Source organism: Orcinus orca, chromosome 1, assembly GCF_937001465.1.
Source record: "Orcinus orca chromosome 1, mOrcOrc1.1, whole genome shotgun sequence".
NCBI classification, from domain to species: domain Eukaryota; kingdom Metazoa; phylum Chordata; class Mammalia; order Artiodactyla; family Delphinidae; genus Orcinus; species Orcinus orca.
The window spans coordinates 208,190,541-208,214,597 of NC_064559.1; the positions used below are offsets into that span (position 1 = coordinate 208,190,541).

Consider the following 24,057-nt stretch of genomic DNA (forward strand, 5'->3'; position numbering starts at 1 on the left):
GTTTGCCAGGTTGAGCTGAGTAATACAGACCTCATCCTTTGACTCATCCTTTCATCGGCTGTTTCTAAACACCTGCTATGTGCCAGGTGCCCAGCAGCCCACACCCTAGACGAGGAGGCAGAATGGGTAGGCACTGGGGGCTGTGTGTAGGGACTTCGACCTTGGGGGAGCACCTGTCCTGGGCTTGTGGGTTCAAGGAAGGCACCCTCCGGGCAGAAACTCCGGACTGAGCCAGGGCACAGGTGGAGGAGAGAGTTCCAGGTGTGGCTGCAAGGGCAGTGTCCCAGAGCTTCCCTCCAGGAGGGGCCTGGGCAGGGGCACCCCCAGGTGGGCCGTGGGGAATGTCTTTTCTCAAAGCGTGAACCCTCTCTGTCCCAGGCTGCCTCAGGCACTCCCAGGATGGGGAAGGGGTAGAGGGGAGCCTAAGAGTCTGGGTGGGGCGTCGGGACTGGGACCCCCCCCCCTCCACCAGCTGCAGTGCTCACTGCCCCCCACAGCTGTTCCTGTGCTGCCTCCTGAATCTGCAAGAGTCAGGGCTGCTGTGTGAGGTGCGACAGGGCCTGGGGGTGGGGGGGACAGTACCAGAAAGTAGCGGGGAGGGGGGAGGGGCTGGAGCAAGGGAGGGGACAGACAGGGGCGGGGGCTGACTGGTGGAGTAGGTGAGGGGTGGGGCCTGGCCTCAGGGGGTGGGGCTGGGGCTGCAGAAAGGGTGGGGCGGCCGGGGGGCGGAGCCAACGACGGCGTATGTGAGGGGGCGGGGCCTGGAACCAGGGGGTGGGGATGGGGGCGTGCTGAAGAAAGGTGGGAGCGGGGCCTACGGATGGTGGGAGGGGAGGGGAGGGGGATGGCTAGGGGCGGGGCCCGGTAGAGGGGCGGGGCCGAACGCACCTCCCGCCCACCCACAGGTGGAGGCGGAGCGCCTGTTCAGCAACGTCCCGGAGATCGCGCGGCTGCACCGCGGGCTGTGGGGCAGCGTGATGGCGCCAGTGCTGGAGAAGGCGCGGCGCACGCGGGCGCTGCTGCAGCCCGGGGATTTCCTCAAAGGCTTTAAGATGGTACGGGCCGGGTCGGACGCAGGCAGGGACACTGAGGCGGGGCTGGGGCGTCGATGCTATCTGCCCACCACCCCAGCCTCCCCCTGACCGATGGCCCGAATGACCCTTAGTGGTCAGAGGCGTGGAATTCAGAATCGGTTGCCCTGGTGTGAACCCCACCTGGCCGTGTACCGTTGCTACCTGGCCGAGGGTGATCGCTTTCGCTGAGGCTCAGTTTCCTCACGTGGAAAACAAGGATAAGCTTGCCCCCTGCGGTGGTCGCGAAAGGCAGTAAGGAAGAGCGAGTGCCTGCCGGGCCCAGCCCTCGGGGAGTGCGCGGTAACGGGTGCTGTGCTTGTTCGCCCTGCGCCAGTTCGGCTCCCTCTTCAAGCCCTACATCCGATACTGCATGGAGGAGGAGGGCTGCATGGAGTACATGCGGGGCCTACTACGCGACAACGACCTCTTCCGGGCCTATGTCACGGTGAGGGCGGGTGGGGCTCGCTGCTGGGCCCGGGCACAGGACGGTGGGCCCACCTGGGCGGCAGGTGCAGGGGGGAGCTGGCGCTGGGCGTGGCCTGCCATGAGCCCCGCCCCCGCCTCCCCCTCCCCGCCGCAGTGGGCCGAGAAGCACCAGCAGTGCCAGCGGCTGAAGCTGAGCGACATGCTGGCCAAGCCCCACCAGCGGCTCACCAAGTACCCGCTGCTGCTCAAGTCGGTGCTAAGGAAGACCGACGAGCCGCGCGCCAAGGAGGCCGTCGTCACCATGGTAACTGGAGCGGCGGGCAGGGGCCTTCCCTGGCTTGCGGCCCCTCCCGGCCCTGTACCTGAACTGCCCTGGCCCACCCGTAGATCGGCTCGGTGGAGCGCTTCATCCACCACGTGAACGCGTGCATGCGGCAGCGACAGGAGAGGCAGCGGCTGGCGGCCGTGGTGAGCCGCATCGACGCCTACGAGGTGGTGGAGGGCAGCAACGACGAGGTGGACAAGGTGGGCGCCTCCGTCTGTGCGGGGGTCGCTGGCCCTGCTGGGAGCGAGGAAGGGCCAAACTGGCAGACAGACGGGAGGCTACGCTGGGAATCTCTCTGGAGGACTCCCCGCTGAGATGAGGAGGCAGACTCTGACCTCTCCTGCACCTGCCCCCCCAAACCCCCAGCTCCTGAAGGAATTTCTACATCTGGACCTGACAGCACCCATCCCTGGCGCCTCCCCTGAGGAGACACGCCAGCTGCTGCTGGAAGGGAGCCTGAGGATGAAGGAGGGGAAGGACAGCAAGGTGACTCCACCCCACCCCCAGGTCCCTCGCCCCACCCCCTCTCACCCTGTGGGTTTCGAACACCCCTTCCTTGGGACCGCTTGTGATTCTTAGCTGCCCAGTCACCTGCGTGGCAAGTTAAGAACTGGTGACTTTTGTGATCGTCTGAGGGATGATAATCTGGCTGCAGTTTACTCTTTACAAATACCGCAGCCGGGTCGCAGCCCCTCAGGTGCCATTCTCGCCCACTTGCCAGTGCCACGTGTGTTCCTGGTGGGAAGGAGGGGGCACCTTCCGTGAGCAGGACAGGAACAGCCCAGCGTCTTGCTACTGAGCTATGAATGTTTCAGGCACTGTGTAACCCGGAGCCTACAAAGCGTGATTTTAAAACCACCTTCCTTTTCCTCTTTAATGTAAACTTTTAACGGGCATAAATCACAAGTATATAGCTTGATGAAAGAAAATCGGCTCGCCCTTCATTTGAAGTTTACTCTCAGATTCGTGGGGAGTGGGGGAAGGGAGGTGTTTGACACCAGTACCCCCAGGAGAGGGTGTGGCCGCAGACAGGCTGAGGGTCCCTGCCCTGGCCCTGACCTCTGGCTTCTGATCCCGCGGCCTCCCATCCCCCAGATGGACGTGTACTGCTTCCTCTTCACCGACCTGCTCTTGGTGACCAAGGCAGTGAAGAAGGCAGAGAGGACCAAGGTGATCAGGCCACCACTGCTGGTGGAAAAGATCGTGTGCCGGGAGCTTCGGGACCCTGGTGAGAAGCCCGGCCCCGCCGGCCCTGGGCAGGGCCTGGGACGGGCGGGGGCCGTGGTCTCAGCCAGCACTGAGGCGAGCCCTTCCTAACCAGGGTCCTTCCTTCTCATCTACCTGAACGAGTTCCACAGTGCTGTGGGGGCCTACACGTTCCAGGCCAGCGGCCAGGCTTTGTGCCGTGGCTGGGTGGACGCCATCTACGATGCCCAGGTGAGAGCAGAGCGGTGGGCAGGCTGGCAGGGCAGCGTGGTGGGGACCGCTGTTCACAGCCCGCTGGGGCCCTGCGCACCCACCCCCGCAGAGCCAGCTTCAGCAGCTGCGTGTGCAGGAGCACCCAGGCAGCCAGCAGCACCTGCAGAGCCTGGAAGAGGAGGAGGACGGGCCGGAGGACGAGGACGAGGAAGGAGGGGAGAGCAGCGCATCGGCTGCCAGTTCCCCTACCGCCCTGCGCAAAAGCAGCAGCAGCCTCGACTCGCAGCGCTGGTACGTTCGCCCAGGACCCCCCAGCAAGCCAGAGCAGGGCAGGTACTCCAGCCAGGACTCTGGACCCTGAGGCCATTAGCACTGGACAGGGCTGGTCACACCCCTTTCCTCTGAATGGCTTTATGATGTGAACCCAGTGGGGGTGGGGACAGGGGCTCTCTCCCACCAGAGTCCGGGGGAGGATGGCAAACGGTTTTCAACTTGAGTGCCAAATCTCATACATTAGTGGTAGCTGCCTGGAGCTGAGCTCAAGATTCTTAGCCTGTATCCAACAGGAGATGCTGTGATCGCGACAGACACCATTACTGATACCTGTGTTGCGGGCTCAGGTGCCACCTGCTTGCCATCTCTTGAGCCTTGAGCTCCAGGAGGGCAGAGGCTGTAGACTTCTGCAGTGCCCAGCATGGGCTGCACCAGGCCATCGCGGTTTCCTTGGGCTGGGCTGACTCTCATCTCGGCTCCACAGTGTCTCGGATGGCTCCACGGAGACCCTGGCCATGGTGGTGGTGGAGCCTGGGGGGATGCTGTCCTCTCCCGAGTTCGAGGGCGGCCCCTTCAGCTCCCAATCAGACGAGACCTCTCTCGGCACCACCGCCTCGTCTGTCACGCCCACCAGCGAGCTGCTGCCCCTGGGCCCAGTGGATGGCCGCTCCTGCTCTATAGACTCCGCCTACGGCACCCTCTCCCCGACCTCCCTGCAAGACTTTATGGCCCCGGCCCCTACGGTGGAGCCAGCACTCCGGCCCCCAGAGTCATCGCGAGCCCCTTCACCCCCACCCTCGCCCCGCCTCCGCCGACGCACTCCTGTCCAGCTGCTGCCCTGTCTGCCCCACCTGCTCAAGTCCAAATCTGAGGCCAGTCTCCTCCAGCTGCTGTCGGGGGCCACCACCCGTGGAGCACCCCCAGCCCCTAGCCGCAGCCTGTCGGAACTCTGCTTGGCTGCTACCGTCCCTGGCACCAGGACTCAGGGCTCCCCTCAGGAAGCTGGGCCCAGCTGGGATTGCCAGGGGGCACCAGGCCCTGGCAGTGGCCCCGAGCTGTCAGAGCTGGAGGGTGGAGCCGGCTGCCCAGCTGGGGAGCCCAAAGGACCCACCAGGAGGAGCAGAGAGCTGTCCTCGGGGGCCTCGCCCAGGGTCCAGCCTGAGCCCCCCCCAGGGACCTCTGCCCAGCACAGGAAGCTGACGTTGGCCCAGCTCTACCGAATCAGGACCACCCTGCTGCTTAACTCCACCCTCACTGCCTCGTGAGTGGCCTGGCCTGGGACAGGTGGCCCAGTGTGCTGGGGGCACTATCATGGCGGGGAGCAGATGGCATTTGGGGACGGGTGTGGGAGAGGGAGCCTGAGACCAGCCTCAGCACCTGGTGAGGAGGAAACAGTGGGTAGTGGTGAAGAAGAGGCCTGAGGATCCCGGTCGGGAGGAGAGGGTGGCTGGAGCCCCTCCGGATGCCTTCAGCCAAGGAAGGCCCATCTCTCCCCTCCTCTCCACTGCAGGGAGGTCTGAGCAGAGGGAGGCTCCCAGGGGTGCCACTGACCAAGGGACAGCAGACAGCACGCCTCCTGGGGTGTGCCGGCCCCTGCTCCAGCTGCTGCCTTATGTGTGCCCCAGCCAGAGTGCTGGGCAGGACCCCTGCCACCGCCCCCAGGGCCCAATTTGCACTTTGCCAGACTGGCTGGAAGTGGAGGAGGGCTCAGCAGAGGCCCAGGCCCAGGCTGCAGGGCCCTGTTACAGCCACCACTGTCACTAACCTGCCTGTGCCTCCGCCCCCCAGCCTAGGCAGGGTCCCTTGCCCAATACCCCCGGAGTCACCAGCTCCAAGCCTCTGGGCTGGGCTCCAGGGCTGGGATCCCAGGCAGCCCTTCCCACCTCCACCCGCATCTGGCCCCAATGGGACGGCTCCCCTGCCCTCGCCTCCCTCCCTCCCTCCCTCCCTCCCTCCCACCTACCCACCCACCCAGACCTTGGGCTGGGCTCTGTGTAAAGTTGCATATTTATTGAGCTTTTGATTCTTTTATAAAGACTTGTATATACTCCACCGGAAAGAGTCCTTTGCTTTTGGAACGCCCCCCTTTCTGGACTCAGGTGCACTTGGGTGCCTCCCTGGGCTCCCGCCCCCTCCCTCTGGTGGGGCCCCGCTGGAAGAGACTGTGGGAGCAGAAGTGAATTAGTCGGGCGGAGATCGCCTGACTAGTACTCCCAAGATCAACCCCTGTCCCCTGCCGCAGACATGAGGCCCACCACTAGAGCCCCCCACGAGGTGCCCTCCCCCACGTGGTACCTTAGAGAGCCCCGCCCTGAGCCACCCCCCTGAGCTTATGCCAGGGTGGGCCGTGGTCTCAGGCGCTGCTGAAAGTGCCCCCTAGGACTCCCCTCCAGGGCGGGGGGACGCCACGCAGTACGTGGGGAGGGTGGGTCTCCCACCTGGGTACTTCTGGCCCAACCCCTCATGGCTGAGGGCGGGCTCTGAGGCCCAGAGAGGGGAGGTCGCCTCCCTAGGAAGCGGTGGTCTCAGGGTTGAAGCTAGAACCCAGGCGTGGGACCTGGCTGCAGCCCTGTGCTGTGTGCACCTTGCCCACCAACCGCCTCAGGTGAGCTCAGGTGCGGGCTTCGGCCTGGGGGCTCGCTTCCTGGTACCGGCGGCCCCGCCCTGCGCCCTCCCCCTCCCCCTCCCCTCCCCCTAGGCGGGCTCTTCGGGCGGCGCGGGGTGGGCGGGGCGGGCCTGCGGGCGCCGGCCTGGGCCCTACCCGTGGCGGGCGGAGCGGGGAAGACCGGGTCGGGTCGAGGGCCCAGCGTGGCGCCCAGGGCCATGGAGCCGCGGCCCGGGGCGTGTGCGGCGGCGCTGGCTGCGGTGAGTGGGGTCGCGGGGGCACGACCTCGAGCCTGGCCGGGGCCTGAGTCCCCGAGGCGGCGGAGGAAGGGGACGCGGGGATGGGGTGGGGGTGGGGATAGGAGCCTCCGATCCTGCCTCGCTGGGGGCTGGGCCGGCCCCTCTTCCGACCTAAGTTAGAGGTTCAGCCGGGGTGGGGCCCTTCCGCCGAGAGGAAACACCCTCTCGGGGCGGGAGGGATCTGGGGTCCCCAGGCAGAGAAAGATCAGGGCCCCCCACCTTAGCAAGGGCGTGGGTGGGGGTGGGGACCGCCTGCTGCCCAGTCTTGAGGGAGGGGCTGGCGGGAACCCTCTTCTCTGCCCCTCCCAAGCCTGGTCTGTGCACAGGGGAAGGAAGTTAGTCCAGAGCCCCACCGATGGGCACCCCTTTGGGGCAAGAACCTGAGAAGTGGGCTGCTCTGTGGGCAAGTGCTGGGGCCCCTGAAGGCTGGGGAGACGGGGTAGAGAGAGCCCCCGGCCTGGGCAGCCAGGCTGGGAGCCAGCAGCCCCTGTCCCCCAGGCCCTCCTCCTGCTGCTGGGTGCCCAGGGCCAGGGCAGCGCTCCCAGCCCCAGGTGTGACTGTGTGCACAGCTTCCAGATGAGGAGTGGTCTGGTCTGCTGCGGGGGCTGCCCAGCAGGTGAGCGGCTGAAGGAGTGGGAGGGACGTGGCAGGAAGTGAGGGCCGATGGGGCAGGCGGGGGTCAGGAGGGCTGGGGAGTGGTGGTAGGCAGGCCAGGGATGGGGCGAGGGGAGGCTGGGAGGGAAGTAGGGAGCCCGGGATAGGGAGGTGGCAGCCCTCTTTGACCCCAGGCTGGGTTCCACAGGGCACTACTTGAAGGCCCCCTGCACAAAGCCCTGTGGCATCTCCACCTGTCTCCCGTGCCCCCGGGGCACCTTCCTGGCCTGGGAGAACCACCACAAGACCCGCTGTGCCCGCTGCCAGGCCTGTGATGAGGAAGGTGCGGGGCTGCCTGGTGCTTGGGGGCAGGGCGGCTCTGGAGGACAAGCCCTGGCTGGGGTCCTTCTGAAGAAAGTGGCTGGCTCGAGCCCAGCCTTTGGCTGGGAGAGCCCTGTGCGCACCCCACCCTGGGGCCCTCTACCCTGGTCCTGCCTCAGGATGCCTTTGTGCCCTCTTATCCTGGTGACCTTCCAGCTTCTGCTCTGTGGTGATCTCCACATTTCTCTCACGTTGGGGGTGGCCCTGTCTCTGGTCTCCTCATCTCCATTCTCCAGGGGACCTGTGCTGCCTCTCTGTGGGGCTCTTTGGCTCTGACAGCCTCTGCTCTCCCCCGTCTCCCCTGCCAGCCTCCCAGGTGGCCCTGAAGAACTGCTCTGCGGTGGCGGACACCCACTGTGGCTGCAAGCCAGGCTGGTTCATGGACTGCGTCGTCAGCCAGTGTCCCCACAGCTCTCCCTTTCGCTGCCACCCGTGCCCAGACTGTGAGGCCGTGCACCGCCGCACGCGGGCGCCCTGTGGGTACCCCCGATCCGGGCCGTCTGCTCCCACATCCCCTTCCCCTGCCTCCTTCTCTCCCGTCCTGACCCGCACCATCTCCCGGACCACAGGTTCCAGCGGAGACACTCACTGTGGGACCTGCCTGCCCGGCTTCTATGAATACGGCAACAGCTGCGTGTCCTGTCCCACGTAACTTCCTGGCTGCCCTGGGCTGGGGGAAGGGAGGCTGGGAGCAGAGTGGGGATCGAGGGTCAGGGAGGAGGGGGCTTGACCCTATGGTAAGTGGGTCCCACCTCAGGCAAACACTGGATGGTAAAGAGAAATTTGAATTCACCTTATGTCAAATAAATAAGGGGGCATATCTTCCCTTTATGTCATACTTTCCTTTAGTAATCCTTCCAGCCCTACGTTAAGGATAGGATGTGTCACTTACAGAGAGAGTCGCGTTAATATAGTTTCAAAACTTGGGCTGAGACTCAAGATCTGCCCCTTGTTCTCGGAGGGGTCTTGGGCGAGTTGCTTCACCTCTCCACTCAGGGGCCCCCATCTGAGCGTGGGGGTGTCAGTGGCTCTCCCCAGGGCTCTGATTAAGGGGTGACTACCTTGATTCACGCATCTGCTCCACAAGTGTTTCTTGAGCTTCTGTCATTTCCAGACACCATTCTAGGTGCTGGGGAAACAACAGGGAACAAAACAGGCAAATCCCAGAGTTGACATTCTGGTGACCCTCAGTCTAGTCTAGAAGAAGCTCAGTAAGTAGTGTTTGTTGTTACTGTTATGGACACCAGTGACGTTTCAGCAGTACTTGGGGAACATTCTTGGGTAGAATGAGGCTTTCAGCAGGGAAGGGCCTCCAGGATGGAGAAGATGTCAGGTGGTCCTGAGCAGTCCCACCCCCTCCCCCCGGTGTGTACTCCCTCACCCTCCACCGCATCCCCTCCCCTTGCAGGAGCACCCTTGGGGGCTGTCCTGGGCCGTGTGTGGCTGTCTGTGGCTGGAGGCAGGGTAGGTGGTGAAATGGAGACGCCAGTGGGAGAGCTGGGATGGGCCGAGGGGAGGGTGGGGGACGGCTACCACCCACCACCCACCGGCTGCTCTTTCAGTGTTCTGGGTCCAGGTGCTCCTGGCAGCCCTGGTGGTCCCACTCCTGCTTGGTGCCACCCTGACCTACACATACCGCCGCTGCCAGCTTTGCAAGGCCATAGTTCCTGGTAAGCGCACGTGCGCGCGCGCGCCCACGTTCCTAGAGGCCTGGGGTCAGGGTGGGTAGCCCAGAGCCCATTCAGCCTGATCCAGTGGGGGAAAACTGAGGCAGGGAGCGCTGGGAGTGGGTGCTGAGGGATGCAGGTTCCGGAGCCTTGCCTGGTTGCTGATTAAACTCTCTTGGTGTCTCTCAGCAGGTGAAGCTGGGGTGGAGGCCCTGACCTCGCTGCAGGTAAGATTCTCAGTAGTGTTCTAGGATGAGCGTGAACAAGCCTTCCGGAGCTGAGCGGTTGGGCCTTATTATAACTCGTGATCCCAGCGCGGCGCCTGGTAGCTGGCACGGAGTAGACCTCACGAACACATGTGCTGAGTTATCAGCGAGTGAGAGCAGCTCAGGGCCCGTCCTCAGGTGGCTCTGAGTCTACGGGGGTCCAGACAGGTAAACAGGAGCGAACAGCTCAGTAGAAAGAGTGTCACCACGGTGAGGCCTCTACCAGGGCTGGCGGAACAAGGAGAGGGCAGCAGGGGCAGGGCGTTCCAGGCAGGATAGCTCTTCTACTGGGTCACAGTGAGAGAGCACGGCCACCGGGGGAGGTGGCACCACGGGATGTTTGCTGACTGAGCCAGGGATGCCCACCCCCGGCCAGAGACCCCAGAGTCAGGCAAGCGAGGCTGACCTGGGGCCTCTCTTGGCTTCCAGGCCACCCACCTCTCACCCCCGGACAGCAGCCCCACCCTTCTGGTAACACCCAGCAGCGGCGAGAAGGTCTGCACCGTCCAGCTGATAGGCAGCAGCTGGACCTCTGGCTCTCCCCAGGCCCAGGAGGCGCCCTGCCCGGAGGTGACGTGGTCCTGGGACCAGCTGCCCAGCAGAGCTCTTGGTAAGGGATTTCAGGGGCCTGAGGCCTTGACCCCATTCTCCTGAGTCCGAGGTGATAAGCTGTGCTTTCCTGAAGCCACTTGCCCACTTCCCGTCCCCTAACTGACCAGGCGGACCTCCCTGCCCGGCGGGGCCCCTGCCCGCATTCCCCATTGGCTCTCTCTGGCCGCAGGCCCGCCGCCCCCGCCCTCGCCGGCGCCCCCTGCAGGCTCGGCGGCCGCCATGCTCCAGCCGGGCCCGCAGCTCTACGACGTGATGGACGCGGTGCCCGCGCGGCGCTGGAAGGAGTTCGTGCGCACGCTGGGGCTGCGCGAGGCGGAGATCGAGGCGGTGGAGGTGGAGGTCGGGCGCTTCCGCGACCAGCAGTACGAGATGCTCAAGCGCTGGCGCCAGCAGCAGCCCGCGGGCTTGGGCGCCGTCTACGCCGCCCTGGAGCGCATGGGGCTGGACGGCTGCGCCGAGGACCTGCGGAGCCGCCTGCAGCGTGGCCCGTGACGCCGGGGCCCACCCGCCACTGCGAGGCTCTGGTGGCCCTTGCAGAAGCCCTAAGTACGGTTACTTATGCGTGTAGACATTTAATGTCACTTATTAAGCCCCTGGCACGGCCCTGCGTAGCAGCGCCAGCCAGCCTCACCCCTGTGCGCCCCCAAGGTTCCAGTAAAGGCGAGGAAGCGCCAACGACCATCAGCTGTTTTTCGGCCTGTGTTTGGCTGAGGCCTTGGTATTATTAAAAATCTATGAAGAAAAGCTGCTGCTTGGTGTTTCCGCGGGACTGGGGGTGTTAAGTGGCCCAGGCTTGGTTTTCCCAGGGGCGTCGAAAGGGCCAGAAGTCTTGCCACCCACGGCGGAGGCCAGTGTGGCCCTTAGCCCAAGCCTGCCCCTCCAGCTCCGCCGTGGCCCAGTTACCCCGAGGAGAGGAAGTCGCGGTGACGAGGAGTTAGAGTGAGCATGAGCCCCGGGCGGCTGAGAGAGCTTTAATGCGGGTGCGAGATGGCAGGGACCGGGGAGGCAGCAGTTGGAGACACAGCTTCAGGATCCCTCGTCCTCCACTCACTCCACCAGGACCGTGAAAGCGTCCGGGGAGTGCGGGGCCTGGCTGGGGACGGCGCGCAGACTTGGAGGTGGGGCGCCGGGAGCGGCAACGCTGTCCCGACGGGCAGTTTGCAGTTTTCATCGTTTCTGGTAAACAAATGACTGAGAGGAAACCCTCGGCGGGGATGGGAAATGCGGCCGGGGCTAGGCCGGGCGCTGATCTGGGTCAGGGAGAGAGGAAAACCCCTTCCCCGAGCGCGGGGCCTGCCTCCGCCCAGGATGCGCCAGCGACGCGGGTTCCGGGGTGCAGGGGAGGGGGCGGCAGCAGGGCGCGCGACCCGCAGGAAACCAAGGTCACCACCCACGGGGCTGGGGAGAGCTCTGCACACTTTGACATTCAACGAACATGCAAATATACGTAAGTAGGCATGCAAATAAGCAGCGTCTTTTTGCGTCAACAGCTTGGGCACTTTTTCTGGGCGACTGCGGCGGCGGGCGCGCTCCAGCGTCGCCCGGGGCTGGGGATGCGGGTGCGGGGGAAGGGGGGTGCCCGGGGTAGGGGTCAAGGAGGGGTTCCAGCGCGGGAGGGGAGGGCGGCGCGGCTCCCAGCCCTTCGGCCCGGGCCTGGCAGGCTGGGGCGGGGTCTGGGGGCGGCCCCAAGCTCGCGAGGCTGCGAGCAAGAGGGCGGCGTCTAGTACTTAGCGATGTCCCCCTTCTTCAGGATGATCTGTCGCTGCCAGGGCGCCAGCTTGCTCTCGTCGTAGCCGAGCGTCCGCAGCTTCTCCGACTGCTCTTTCTCCCGCTGCATCTCCTCCTGCTTCTGTCGTTCCTCCTCTTTCCTGGGCATGGGGTGGGGGGCACAGTCCCGGGCAAGGGTGAGAGGGTGGGCCAGGCCCCATTTGGGGGGGGTCACCAGTGGCAAGGAGTGGGTTACTGAGGGCAGGGGCTGGGTTGCTGGGGACAGAGGCACTCATGAATGGTGGGCAGGGCAATGGGTTGTAGGGGTAGAAGGTGACTGGGGACAGGGGGTGGGTTAGGAGGCATGTGGGCGGGATTGCTGGGGACAGAGGAGCTTGACTGGGGGCAGACTGGGGTCACTGGGGGACACACAGGAGCTGGGAAAGCGAGAGGCTGTAGCTGGGTTATTGCTGGCTGGGGGTGTTACTGGAAACAGAGGTGCTGGGTCACAGTGTGACAGAGAGTGAGGAGGGCGTGGTGCAGGGGCTAGGACCCAAGTTCCTGGGGACTGGGGTTGGGCTGCTGGGGAACAGAGGGGCCACATCATTGGGAGACAGGGGTGGGTGATTAGGGCCAGGTTATTAGACCATGGCTAGATCTGCACTGCTGATGAGGTAGCCGCTCAGTACGTGTGGCTGTTTGAGCATACGAAATGTTGGGACTGAGATGCACTGTAGGTGCAAATGCTCATCGCATCTCGCAGACTTAGTTTTAAAAAAGAGTGTAAGACATCTCAATGATTTTCATAATTATTATTATTGGGTTAAGATAGACTATTAAGTTCACTCATCTTTTTATTTTTTCAGTGGCGGCGGAATTTAATATCACATATGTGGCTCAACTGATACATCTATCAGACAGCACTCAGCTAGATTACTGAGGGCAGAAACTAAAGATCTGAGGGGCAGATGCTCTAGGTTATCGATACTGAGGCTGGGTTAACTGCAAGGCAGAAAGGCTAGGTTAACGGGAGATGGGGGCTGGGTAATTGGGGACAGATCATTACAGCGTAAGAGCAAGACTTTGAGGTGCAGTGGGTAAGTTCCTGGGGGAGAGGGGTCTGGCAGCATTACTGGGAGCAAAGACACTGTGCTAACAGGGCTGAGTGACAAGGGGATGCGCTCAAGATTGGGGCTGGAGGAAGGGGCCAAAGGACTGTGACTGGGTGGGGGGAGGGGACACAGGTTGGGCCCAGCCCCACACTCACCGCTTCTGCTCCCTGGAAGAAAAGAGATGGCGTTAGTTGGCACCACCACCTCAGGGACACGCTCAAGACACCCTGCCAAGCCCCGCATCTTCCTCAGCTCACCTCTCCTCTTCCAGCTTCTTCCGCAGGATGTCCCGCCTCCAGGCGGGCATGCTGGCCAGCCAGGCCTCCTCCTCCTCCTCCTGAAACACAGCACAAGGCTTCAGGGCCAGCATGGGCTGGGACACGGGGGTCAGCGGGGGTGTTCCCCCACCCAGGGGAGCTGCCTGAGTCAGGGACAACGGGACACAGATGGGGTTGCAGGAAGAGACTCTTCTGATGCCCTTCTATAGGGCAAATGGATGGGGACTCAGGCCCCCGTGTCCCAGAGGCGGCGCCAGAGAGGTCAGAGCTGAGTGTACGAGGCGTAGGAGAGGAGCAGAGGGGGAGACTCCCCAGGGTGGGGGGCGGGGGGCAGGGTGGGGTGGATAGATGGCTCCAGGCCCCTGGCCCAGAATCTCTGGGCAGACTCATACGTGGGCCTCCACAGATCCTGCCTGCTCAGAGAGGCTCAGGCCGGTCCCTGGTTCCACTGTGAAGGACCTTCTCTTCCATGCCTGTCCTATTCTGAGAGCGGGTAGACGCTAGCTCTACAATCGTGTGGCTGCAATGACATGGGGGTGGGGGCATCCAACACAGGCAGCTTACAGCAAAGTGTTTTATTACTTGCATGTTACAGAGGAGAAAGGGTCTGGACACGTCACACGAACACTGCACATGTGGCTCCCTTGACCTCAGCCAAAGAGGTAGCTATGACCTCCAGTGAAAAACCAAAGAAAGAAAGAGAGCCACACTGCCCCAAGGGGGACCCACAGTCCCACACTCAGAGGGGCTGCTGCTTCCACCTGGCTCCACACGGAGCCAGGCATCGCTGGACAGCCAGAGGGGGACACCTGGTTGGCTCTGTGCCATGCCCTGCCCATTCCGGCCAACACCCCACAACCGGCCACCGTGGGATCTCAAAGGCTGAGGCAGCCTGGTTCCGGGCACTCTGGCTTTTCCAAGGCCACTCGTCCTGCCCTGGTTTCTTCCTGCCGTATTCTGATCTCTGGAGGGCATCAGACAGGCATCCAGGCCCGGGTTAAGACGCTTGAAGGTAAATTCCGAATTCTGCGGCTCAGATGTCAAAAAGCTCTGCCTCCTTCTCCTTCCAGAAGGAGAAGCTGCGGTCGATGTACCGGCAGATGTCCTCATTGCTGAACTCGCCCATCTCAGATACCAGCTCCAGGGGTTCTTCGGCGGGGGCTTCGGAACTAGGAGGGGCCGACGTCGGGGGAGGCGCGGCTGGCGGGGGTGGGGACGGGGGCTGCGGCTCAGGGGCCGGCGCCTCTGGCTGCCCTTCTGGCCAGTCGCCCGTCTGAGCTGGAGCGGCCTCTTCGGTCGGTTCCCTCTCTTCCTTATCTGTCCCTTCCTTTTGCTCTTTCTCCACCTCTCCTTCCCGGGTCGGCTCAGCCTCCGGGGTGTCTCCGAAGAACTGGCGCCTGAGGTCCTCGAAGCCGTCGCTCCAGCCGCGCCGGCCGGCCTCCACCTCCTCGAGTACCACGCGGTGGAAGAGACGGATGAGCTCCCAAGGGTGGCTGCCCAGCCGGTCGAACATCTCGTAGCACAGCAGGTGGCGAAACTTGCGCTCCTCGCGGCTCAAGCCCATTTCGAGCAGCTGGAAGTAGCCGAGCATGAAGAGGTCGAGCGTGAGGCTGTCGTAGCGCCGGGGCGCGCCGCCGTCGAGGGGCGGCAAGAAGTGCTCGGGCCAGTATAAGCCGTGTGACAGGCCCGGGCCGCGAGGCGGGCGCGCCGGCACCTGCCGCAGCAGGCTCCGCCAGTGGCCCAGCAGCTTGCCCACCACCTGCCGCTGCTTCAGCAGGCGCAGCAGCCGCTCGTCCGGGCCATCGCCCGCCGGCGGTTGGGAGGCGTCGGCTGCCTCCGGGCCGGGGTCGGCGCCGGCGGCCACCACGCGGGGCAGCAGTCTGCGCAGGCGCACCTGGGCGTGGCGCCCGGGGCCGCGGAAGGTCCACTTGCGCCAGTGCTCCAGGAAAAGGTAGACGATGCGCTCCTTGCGCATGTCGATGTAGTCCTGGACGCCTCGCAGCTCGGTGGAGGGTGGCGGCCTGCGCGCCAACTGCTCGGGCTCGGGCAGCGCCGCCTGGCGTCCTGGCGCCTCGGGTGGGCCCAGGACGCCCAGGGGCTCCCCCGCGGCCAGCAGGCCGTTGGCGGCGGCGGCGCTTGGCTCGCCGGTACCGGCCACCACGTAGTCCTCCTCGAGGATGGGCTCGCGGCGCGGGGCGCCGGCGGGCAGAGAGAGCTTTCGGGGCGGCCCGCGCGCCGGCGCCGAGCCCTGGGCGCGCCGCTCGTAGGTGGCGCGGAGGTGCCGCACCGAGACGCCGCACTCGAGGATCTCGCGCGCCACGGCCTCGCGGCACCAGCTGAGCGAATGCGAGCGGCCCAAGCAGAGCGGGCCCGGCCGCCAGGGGGCGTCGGTCAGCGGCGGCAGCGGCTGGCCTGTGTCGGCGGCAAGTAGCTCGGCCAGGTGCGCGGGCCGTCCGCCCAGCGCGGCCAGCAGCGTGGCCATGCTCTTGAGCAGCTTGGAGATCTTGCTGCACCAGGCAGGCAGGCTGGCGGCGCGGCCGTGCATGCGGCGCGGGTCGACGGTGAAGCGCGGCGCCGACAGGGCGGCCGAGATGGGCAGCAGCTGCTCCAGCTCCAACTCCAGCTGCTCCAGGCGCGCCTCCAGCTTCTGCGCCTTGTGCAACACTTGCAGGTTCTCGATTTGCTGCTCGATGCGGAGGATGTCGGCCTCGGTCATGAGCTCGCCGAAGGGCCCGAGGATGCCGTTGTACTCGCGGGAGTACCTCCAGCCCTCGCGGGGGTAGCAGCACGAGCTGGCGGCCGTCAGCTAAGGCGGGGAAGACAAGAGAGGGGAGGGAGGCGCGTCTCCCTCTGGCCCGGCTCCCGCAGCGGCCGCCGGGGGCGCCTTTTGCATGTCCCGGGTGGTGTAATGGCTCCGCGGGGCTGCGTTTGCAGGGACGGGCCGCGCCTGGCCGGCGGGCAATTACACTGGGACGAGGCTTCGGCCCAGGCCGCCGCTCCAGGCGCTGGGCAGTGTCCACTCTGGTCGCTGGCAGGGACACAGCCGGTCGTTGGGCGCTGTTGCAGAGGCAGGGCCGGCGGATGGGGTCTCCACACCTGGCTTGCTCGCTCATTACACCACCAAAGGAACATGCAAAAGGCGTTGAAGCTGCGACAGACGGCAGCCCTCTCCCTCCCCATCCAAGGTCTGCGATTTCGAGGCCAGATCCCAGCAAGGCCGCGCCTAACCCCAGGCGGATGACCCCTAATCAAACTCCCCTGAGGCCCAAGACCTCCCTGTCCGTGCTGTCAGTTTTACTGCTGAATGAGAGGCCCTTAAAGTGGCTGAAGCTGTGGCTTTCACCCCTCTTCCCACCCTCTCTGACTCCTGGAATAATAACACAACTTACACAGCTAGGCTTGCCAGGCACTCATAGTCTCACCTGTTCCTCATTTTAGTGCCGGGTTTTTCCAGCCCAGGTTGGGGGGAGGGGCTGCCATCACCTCCTCACTGGCCTCCCAGTTCATCCCGGCCCACCACCGCCCCCCACACAAAGATGTTTCCCAAATACAAATATGACGATGCCAACTTCTCCGCTTAACCCCACTCCCAGGCTCCCCACTACTCCAGGAGAAAGTCCATTGTCTTCAAGGCCAGGCCTTAGTTATCTGGCCACTCCTGACGTCTCCACTCCACCCCCTTCAGTGGTAATGTCTTGGAGCTGCCACACCCACTCTGACCGTCAGGCCTCCCCGGTCCTTCCTGCTCGCTCTTTGACCCACTTCTTCCCCTGTCCACTTCTTCCTCATCTTCCAAGTCTACCTGAGACATCACTTTCTCCTCCCCTACCACCACCCCAAACCCAAACAGGATGGTCGGTTCAGGGCTGCCCCAGTCCTCTGCCCTCCCCATCAGAGCACCTGCCCACTTGCTCACTCTCTCACATTGCCCTGTTTTGTCTCCTTGGGGCCACTTATCACTCGACTAAGGTGCTGTACTTGCTTGTTGGTTGACACCCCCCACCCCCACCGGCCCTGACATATTCACCGTGAATCCCCAGAGGCGACAACAGTGTGTAACACATAGACGGCGCCGGGGGGATGTCTGTTGAGCAGATCAATGGCAAACTATCCTGCCAGCCAGGGATGATCAACCCATCCGACAGATGAGAAACCCGAGGCTGGACGAGGCTCAGTATCAGTGGAAAGTGGTAGTTCAGGGAAAGAGCCCAAGCCAGTCTGACTACGACCAAAAGCCTCTCGGTTACTCATGTGGTCCCTTGGATGAGTCAACCTCACCCGGGAGCTTGTCAGAAGCGCAGAATCCCATCCCCACCCAGAGCACCTGAATCAGAAAAAGCATTTTAATAAGATCACGGGCGATTTGGGGGCATCTTAGACTTTGATTAACACTGCCATCGCATTAAAGGACAGGCTGTTGTGGGGTGGTGCTGGTGGTGGAGACTGGGAACCAGCCCAGGAGAGGGGTGGTGGTCCAATCGTGCTTTTTCCCAAAGGTAATGGGAGCCGTCTGAGGCTGAAAGGTCCCGGGCAGATTGGGGGATGCTGTGGGACATGGGCTGTGGACCCAGGTGCGGACCCCAGGGCCCTCTGGAAGCCCAACCCCGCCCACCTTCCGCCTCTGTTCCTCCTCCTCCTGCATCTTCAGCTGCAGCTTGCGCACCATGACCTGGCGCTTCCACTCGGGGATGGGCCGGCCCTGCTCGTCGTGCGTGGGGATGAGCGCCTCCACGTCGAGCGGCACGCCCGGCGCAGGGGTGGCAGGCGGCGCCGGCGCCACGCTGCCGTTGAGCAGTGGCTGGGACCCCGCGGCCGGCGGGGTGGGGCTCCGGGCCCGTGACGGTGCCGGCGAGGCCGGCGGCAGCGGCGAGTCGGGCTGCGGGGGAGAAGCGGCAGGGCTGAGTGCCGGGTGGGCGGGGTCGAGGGGCTGGGGCGTCTGTCGCATCGCCTACCTGGGAGGCCGGCTGCCCACTGCCCGAGAACACCGTGGTCAGCCCCTTGCTCTGCGGCGTCGGCTTCAGACTCTTGCCCGCCTTGATCTCAGCCAGTAGCTCTGAGTTGTCGCCCGTCGGGGACATCATGTTGAAAGACTTGGTGCCTGCGCGGAGGCAGGAGAGGAGACGTTGGCCTGGTGTGAGGCCCGCGTCCCCGCCACCCCCTACCTGTCCTCCGCTGCCCCCTTCCCCAAGTCAGCGCAGGCCGGGGCCTTCCCTTGGGCTCAGAGGGCAGCTCTCCAGGTCCCGGGTCCCGCAGGCAGCTCTCTGGGACCCCAGAGGCGGGTCCTCAGCTGGCAGCCCGCGCAGCCCCCCCATCCTCCCGGCCCTACTCACGGGGTGTGGAGCCCCCGCCTGGAGGCCCCTGGGAGTTCATGATGGCTCCTGGGCCGGCCCTGGGGCCTCTAGCGTATATCTTCGCCCAGCCCAGCGCACTGACTGCCGAGCTCCAGAACACTACCTGGGGCCAGCCACCCGACCTTTGTCCCGGCTTCCCCGGCCCTGCCCCGCCAGGGTGGAGTCTCCCCCTGGCCATCTCTCTGCACCAGCAAACCCCAGCGACCCTTGGACTGAGTCACCTGGGGCTTCCATGGCTATAGACTCGGGACCCTGGATGCCAGAAGCCAGCCGGCCCCCTTCCCCCCACACACCCACAGACAGACACACGCGCAGACACACTGGTTGCAAGCCCAGACGGAGCACACTTATGGCAAAGCGCAGCGCAGCTCTGGTGGACCCGGGGAAGCCGAGACCTTACTAAGGATATAGGGTCGGGGCACTCAGGACGAGGGGCCAGGCGGACGACATGCAAATGCGCGGCGCGGAGTTTGCATTTTCCGACGAGGCCGGCGGAGGTGAATGGAGTTGGGGGAGGGTTGTCTTTAGAGACTGAGGAAGGGGTCAGGGCTGGGTGAGGGGGAAAAAGGGGGCCAACAGCTTCTGGGTTCCCCGGGCTGGGGAATCCCAGAGCGCGGTAGTGGGAGGGGAGAAAGGGAAAAGTGCCGGTGGGCGCCGGCTGCGGGCTCATTTCTTTAGGCAAAACCGTCTGCCCGGCACAGAATGCGGGTAGAACCTGTAGTGTCCAGGACCCCTCGCCTGCCGGCCCCTGGTCCCGTCCTTTCCTCAAGACCCCAGCCCGTCAGCCTGGCTTTTCCTGAGCGTGCCCTGTGTCCCGCCCCCGCGCCTCAGCCAGGAGCCGCGCACGCAGCTACTCACTCTTCCTGTGTCTCAGCACTCTCACTTCTAGGGGCCGAGAGGAGAGAAGTGACAGCGAAGTTAGGAGAGGGAGGGGGCTGGGGTGAGGCTAGGACATCACAGAGAGCAAGAGAGGGCCAGGGAGGACAGGAGGAGGGGAGATGCGCGGGGGCGGGCGGGGCGGGGTGGTGGTGGTGAGAGGAGGAACTTTCCGGTCCGTCTGACCCTGGCTCAGGCTGCTCTGGGGCTCCACAAGGGTGGTCCGCTCAGTTCCCAGCTTTGTTGGTGCCCCTGAGGACTGGGCTGGGCTGCCATTGGCCCTGGACCCCCTAGCAAGGGCCTCAATCTTGGCATTGGGATGGGATAGGGCACCCAGCCCAGGCTCTGCTGCGAAGGGCTGTCTGGAGAAGCCCAGAGTCTATTTTTCTTCTGTTCCTAGTTTCAGCCTTGCTCCAGGCTGCCACGGGAAGGCACTGACCTCAAAGCTGGGGGCCTTTCTGGACGCTCAGCTGACGGTGGACATGCTACCATGGGCTGTGGTCTGCAGGGGCTGCGGCTCCACAGGTACCCCAAGGAGCCCAGGCTGGCCCTACCCTGGACGCTACTGCAGCCTTGCATCCCTAGCCAGGGAAATGAAGCTTTGGATGCTACCAGTAAGCATGGTCCCCGAACCGAGTGGCTGCGTGAGGAGAGCAGCTTGGCCACCCCCTGCCGGGCTGGAATGGAAGCATCAGCACCCAGATACCACCTCCTGGGCCTTCCAGGAGCCCCGGCGTGCAGGAGACTGTCCCGCATTTCAGAAGAGAAGCCCAGGAATCCTGGTCACCAGTCTAGCTCTTAAAAAAGGATGCTCGGGGATTCACCAGGAGGGGGAGGGCAGAGTATGACGGGTTACTGGCCTTGACCCTATAGCCAGGCCCGGGGCCGTAGCTAGCTTGGGAGAACAAGGGAAAGCAGCCAGGAGTGGAAGAGTGACTCAGGATAGATGTGGGGCAGGAAGAAGGTTGGCCAGCAACCCTGCCTCCTTGAAGCTAATTCTACTTCTCTGAGTTTCCCTCTAGCACCACCAGCTCATCAGAAACAGCAGCTACCAGAGCTGGGAGGCCTTCCCTACTGGGTGGAAGGCAGGGCCAGAGAGGGAAGGGGACTTGCCCCAGGTCACACAGCCCTGTCCTGCTCTGGCAGGACCTAAAGCAACCCCAAGCCTCCCCTTAGGGTCAAGTCCTCATTGGGGTGGGGCTGCAGAAAGATCAAAGAGCAAAAGAGGAAGCACCAGGGCAGTGGCAGCTGCCCGGGGCGGTGGCGGGAGGGGGGGGGGTCTTGGTTTCCCTCCCCCTTCAGGGCTAGCGCCGCCCCCCACCCCTCAACCCGCCCCTACTCACTGCCAGTAGACGAGGAGGAGCGACGCTGCCCGCAGCCAGGGCCAGAGCCCTCGAAGGGCAGAGGAGGAGCGGGCGGCGGCGAGCTCAGGGCCTCGGGCAGGGGCGGCGGCGGCGGGGGCGGCGGGGGCAGCTCCCTGGACGTCTTGGGGTCCGCGCCGCAGCCGTTGTGCACGTGGTTCCCGGGGAGCAGCGCCGCCTGCGGGGGAGCGGAGGGGCCAGCGAGTGAGACGCGGGCGGCCCGGCCGGGTCCCGGGCGGCCTGCGGGTGCGGGCTGGCGGGCACGCACCTCCTCGCTGTGCGCCATGCCCGGGCGCGCGGCCAGCGGCTCCCCGGGGTAGCGGCCCAGCTGGCGGTAGTAGTCCCCCGTGCTGGGCTGCTTGCTGAAGGCGCGGGGCTTGCGGCTGGAGTCCTGCCTCCGCAGCCCGTTGCGGCCGTCGCGGGAGCTCAGCTGCGGGAAGACAGCGGGCGAAGTGAGCTTCAGGCCCTTGTCTTTTCCGCCTCCCACATCCCTCTCCCCGCCTCCCCAACTCTTAACCTTCCGGGGGCTCGTGGCCAGCCGCGGTCCCAGACCCTCCTGTTCTCAGAGCGGGGATGGGGCGAGGGTCCTGCGGGCCTCGGTGAAAGGGCACTCTCGGTCGGCCCCACAGGGAGGGGCTCTGGGCGCGGGCCAAGGGGCGCAGGGGCCCCCACTGTGGCTAGAAGGGGCGGGCCGAGGGGCGGGGTGGCCCAGCCCAAACGCCAGGGGGAGCTGGAGAAGGGGTAGCTCCCAGCTTAGGCAGTGCTAAGGCCTCAGCCGTACCCCACTCCCGGCGACCAGACGGTCCCACGCGAAACCAAGGCTTCGCGCAACACTCCTTTGCGGGAGTTCCGCCCCGAGGAAGTCCACTGCTTGCCCAGGGCCCTCAGTCGCCCGGCCCCGGCCTGGGGCTGCTCCTACCTGCGACCGTGCTGGTGGCCCCCGCTGTGCACCTGGCAGCGGGGGCGGCATGGACTCGACACCTGCGCTACCTGATCCTTCCTCTCAGGTTACAGCCCAGCCCGCCCGCCCGCGCCTATGAGCGCCTGAGAGCTCTGTCGGCCTGACATCACCCAGGGCCTGCCAATCCCGGGCCGAAACCCCCAGCAGCCGGGAATGCCACGGGGGCGCCCCCTGCTCCGCCAACACCTGGCTGCTGCGCCGCGCCTACCCCACAGGCCAGATGTGGCCCCACCCCCCTGCGCCTCTCTCCCTCCGTTCTGGGCTGAGCACCCAAGGCTTCATCCCCCCACTCACCCCCTCCATCCGCCAGAGACAGAATTTGCGCCTCACCATGGGCAGTGGAGCCCCCCACGTCTGGCCCCCCGGGTTCCGGGTCACGCCCCCGCCCTTTCCCTCCCGCATCTGGAAACCATCGCCGGCTGCGTAAGGGACACCGACACCCGCGCCCAAGCCTCAGGTTTCAGGGGCGGCAGGCCGGGCTCGGGTGACAGCGCGGGCCGCCCACTCCATCGCATCTGCCCCCCACTAAGCCCAGCCCGGGAAGAAAGACAGGAGGCGCAAGGGCCAAAGGCCAAGTCACCTGGCAGGGACTGTCCCCTGCCCCACCCCCAGTCCGAGCGTCCCCACAGTGGCCCCGGACCCTCCAAGCCCCACCCGGCCGGGCTCACGTTGCAAGGAAACGCGACACCGCGGGATTTGTTTTCTGGGCCAGCCTGCCCCCTCGGCGCCCCCTGCATCCCCGAGGCGCGGACGCCGCGACCCTGCTCCTGCCCGCGGTCCGGAAAAAGCCGGGGAGTGGGGGGGGGGGGCGCGGGGCACACAAAGGGCCCTTGTGGAGCGGCCCAGCGCCTGCCGCCGGGCACGCACACAACGGGAAAGGCACGGCACCTCGCAGTCCTGGTGTTCTGGCTCAGGGGAGGGGCCGCCTGTCCTGTGGCTTGGGGCAGGGCCCACACGCCTGGCCTGCAAAGTCTGCTGGCCCTAGGCCCCCTGCAGGCCTCTCCTGGGCCACCTTCACCTTCTGGAGATGAAAGAGGAACCCACTGAGAGCCTGGTCTGAGGTAGCAAGAAGACCTGCAGTGGAGCTGTGTCCTCCCCTTCCCCCAGCCGGTGGCCCTGCGATGTGGGTCACCTGTGGGAACTGTGTACTGAGCTCGGCCCTGGGGCAGCCTGCCTTGGGCTCGAGAGAGAACTACAAGGTCAGGGTTCCCACAGGACCCTAGAGGGGCTCAGGCTGCCCTCCCCTGCGGCCTCAGACCAGCCTCCCTCTGTCCTCTTGACTAGAACCCCAGGGCTTCCTCTGGGCCTCCTTGCCCAGGACTCTCAGAGCTGTGCAGACCAGCCCTCTGCCCCCTCCCCTGCTCCAAAGCCTCGGCCAGGAACCCACAGGCCCTGCATCCGGGCACCCCACACTCAAAGTGCCCGCACCAGATTCGGCCCCTTCTTACAAGCCTGCTTCTCCCAGGGCGCCCATCTCAGGACTGGCTTGTCTACCCACCTGGGAGCTGAAGCCCCAAACTGGGGAGCCAGCCTCCATGTTACCCCCGCGTCCAGCCCCCAATGCTGAGAGGGTGCTGAGCCCTGCGGGTGCCTCCTCCCCTGGCCTCCACCCTCCTCCCAGCCCTCACCTTCACACTGCCTGCATCTCCCACCTGCAGACACTCCCTTGGGACCCTCTCTCCACCTGAGCCCGGAGCTGGGCGCGAGTACGCCTGTGGAGGAGCAGTTTGCACATGTGCTCTGCCGACTCCATGAGCTCCCTGCCACCTGTGCAAGAGGTGGTGAGGACCCAGCTCCCGGGGAGGCATGGCTATCTGGGTATGTGTTCCTTCCCCCCGCACTGCCCCCCAAGTCCCCAGAGGGTGCTGGCTTTGTCTTCCTCATCTCTCTGTCTCCAGTGCTCAGCCCTGAGCCGCCATGGGGCTGACCGGAAGCTTTGACTCCTGAACAGGCCATTGGACCAGGGACCACCTCCCCCCGCCCCCGCTGCCCGCCCTGTACCCAGGAGCCGGGCCACCTGTTGGCCTCTGCTGCCCCCCCATCAGCCCACTCCCGGGGCCGGAGGGCAGGCAGGTTGGGGAGGGTTCACTACCTCCTTCTTGAAGGCCTCGGTCTCCACATGGCGGAGTTTGTTCTTCGTCTGCGTGTAGATGTCAGCTGCTTGTAGCCCCGCGGGGGGCTTGGGAGCTGGGTAGCCTGGCGGGGGTGGGGGCATCTGGGTGCCTGGGGGTGAGAATAGTGGAGGGAAGCTGGGTGGTGGCGGTGGTGCTTTGGGTCTCTCCATCCTGCTCCGGGGCAGGCCCGGCTCTGGGCTCAGCATGTCCATGTAGCTCTGTATGTCTGCAGCTCTCGTGCTGGGAAGCCCTGGGACAGAGGGAAGGCTGGGTTTGGGAGTTTGCAAAGAGGCTGCCCCCAGGCCCAAGACCCCCTCCTGCCCGGAAACAACGTGCCACGGGAGTAGGCAGGCTCCA

At 65.0% G+C, this 24,057-nt stretch overlaps 3 protein-coding genes across 14 annotated transcripts in view; 2 read left to right on the top strand and 1 right to left on the bottom strand.

Annotated features, from left to right (window-relative positions):
• PLEKHG5 (pleckstrin homology and RhoGEF domain containing G5) overlaps positions 1 to 5,720 on the top strand; it is a 28,775-nt gene extending 23,055 nt beyond the window's left edge. For 5 of the 7 annotated variants that reach the window (XM_033432808.2, XM_033432806.2, XM_033432809.2 and 2 more), the window contains 11 exons: positions 498 to 548; positions 906 to 1,055; positions 1,408 to 1,518; positions 1,654 to 1,803; positions 1,887 to 2,024; positions 2,191 to 2,310; positions 2,920 to 3,052; positions 3,146 to 3,261; positions 3,353 to 3,534; positions 4,001 to 4,777; positions 5,027 to 5,720. In XM_033432808.2, the coding sequence (XP_033288699.1) occupies positions 498 to 548; positions 906 to 1,055; positions 1,408 to 1,518; positions 1,654 to 1,803; positions 1,887 to 2,024; positions 2,191 to 2,310; positions 2,920 to 3,052; positions 3,146 to 3,261; positions 3,353 to 3,534; positions 4,001 to 4,777; positions 5,027 to 5,036 (1,938 nt within the window). In that variant the 3' untranslated portion in view covers positions 5,037 to 5,720. Of the gene's footprint in view, positions 1 to 497; positions 549 to 905; positions 1,056 to 1,407; positions 1,519 to 1,653; positions 1,804 to 1,886; positions 2,025 to 2,190; positions 2,311 to 2,919; positions 3,053 to 3,145; positions 3,262 to 3,352; positions 3,535 to 4,000 lie in introns of all 7 variants that reach the window. The other 2 variants (XM_012534037.3, XM_033432804.2) reach the window with 1 other exon arrangement.
• Positions 5,721 to 5,862: 142 nt separating this feature from the next.
• Positions 5,863 to 10,701, top strand: TNFRSF25 (TNF receptor superfamily member 25). Of its 3 annotated transcripts, none has more exons than XM_012533968.3 (10): positions 5,863 to 6,381; positions 6,919 to 7,036; positions 7,223 to 7,357; positions 7,704 to 7,871; positions 7,965 to 8,043; positions 8,804 to 8,859; positions 8,958 to 9,065; positions 9,252 to 9,289; positions 9,758 to 9,938; positions 10,110 to 10,701. In XM_012533968.3, exons 1-10 carry the CDS (start codon positions 6,340 to 6,342, stop codon positions 10,430 to 10,432), a joined length of 1,248 nt encoding a protein of 415 aa, XP_012389422.1. In that variant the 5' UTR covers positions 5,863 to 6,339; the 3' UTR covers positions 10,433 to 10,701. The 3 variants fall into 3 exon arrangements, with proteins under 3 accessions (XP_012389422.1, XP_033288706.1, XP_049567223.1); XM_033432815.2 differs by having other exon boundaries at positions 9,255 to 9,289; XM_049711266.1 differs by lacking the exon at positions 5,863 to 6,381 and having other exon boundaries at positions 6,462 to 7,036.
• Positions 10,702 to 10,785: 84 nt separating this feature from the next.
• ESPN (espin) overlaps positions 10,786 to 24,057 on the bottom strand; it is a 31,732-nt gene continuing 18,460 nt past the window's right edge. Inside the window, exons 7-15 of one of the 4 annotated variants that reach the window (XM_033432812.2) lie at positions 23,679 to 23,950; positions 20,894 to 21,055; positions 20,608 to 20,803; positions 19,247 to 19,273; positions 17,990 to 18,135; positions 17,650 to 17,913; positions 13,017 to 13,096; positions 12,915 to 12,926; positions 10,786 to 11,808 (exon numbers count right to left, since the gene is read on the bottom strand). In XM_033432812.2, the coding sequence (XP_033288703.1) occupies positions 11,661 to 11,808; positions 12,915 to 12,926; positions 13,017 to 13,096; positions 17,650 to 17,913; positions 17,990 to 18,135; positions 19,247 to 19,273; positions 20,608 to 20,803; positions 20,894 to 21,055; positions 23,679 to 23,950 (1,307 nt within the window). In that variant the 3' untranslated portion in view covers positions 10,786 to 11,660. Of the gene's footprint in view, positions 11,809 to 12,914; positions 12,927 to 13,016; positions 13,097 to 16,624; positions 17,914 to 17,989; positions 18,136 to 19,246; positions 19,274 to 20,607; positions 21,056 to 23,678; positions 23,951 to 24,057 lie in introns of those variants that run through there. The other 3 variants (XM_033432813.2, XM_004272333.4, XM_049711244.1) reach the window with 3 other exon arrangements.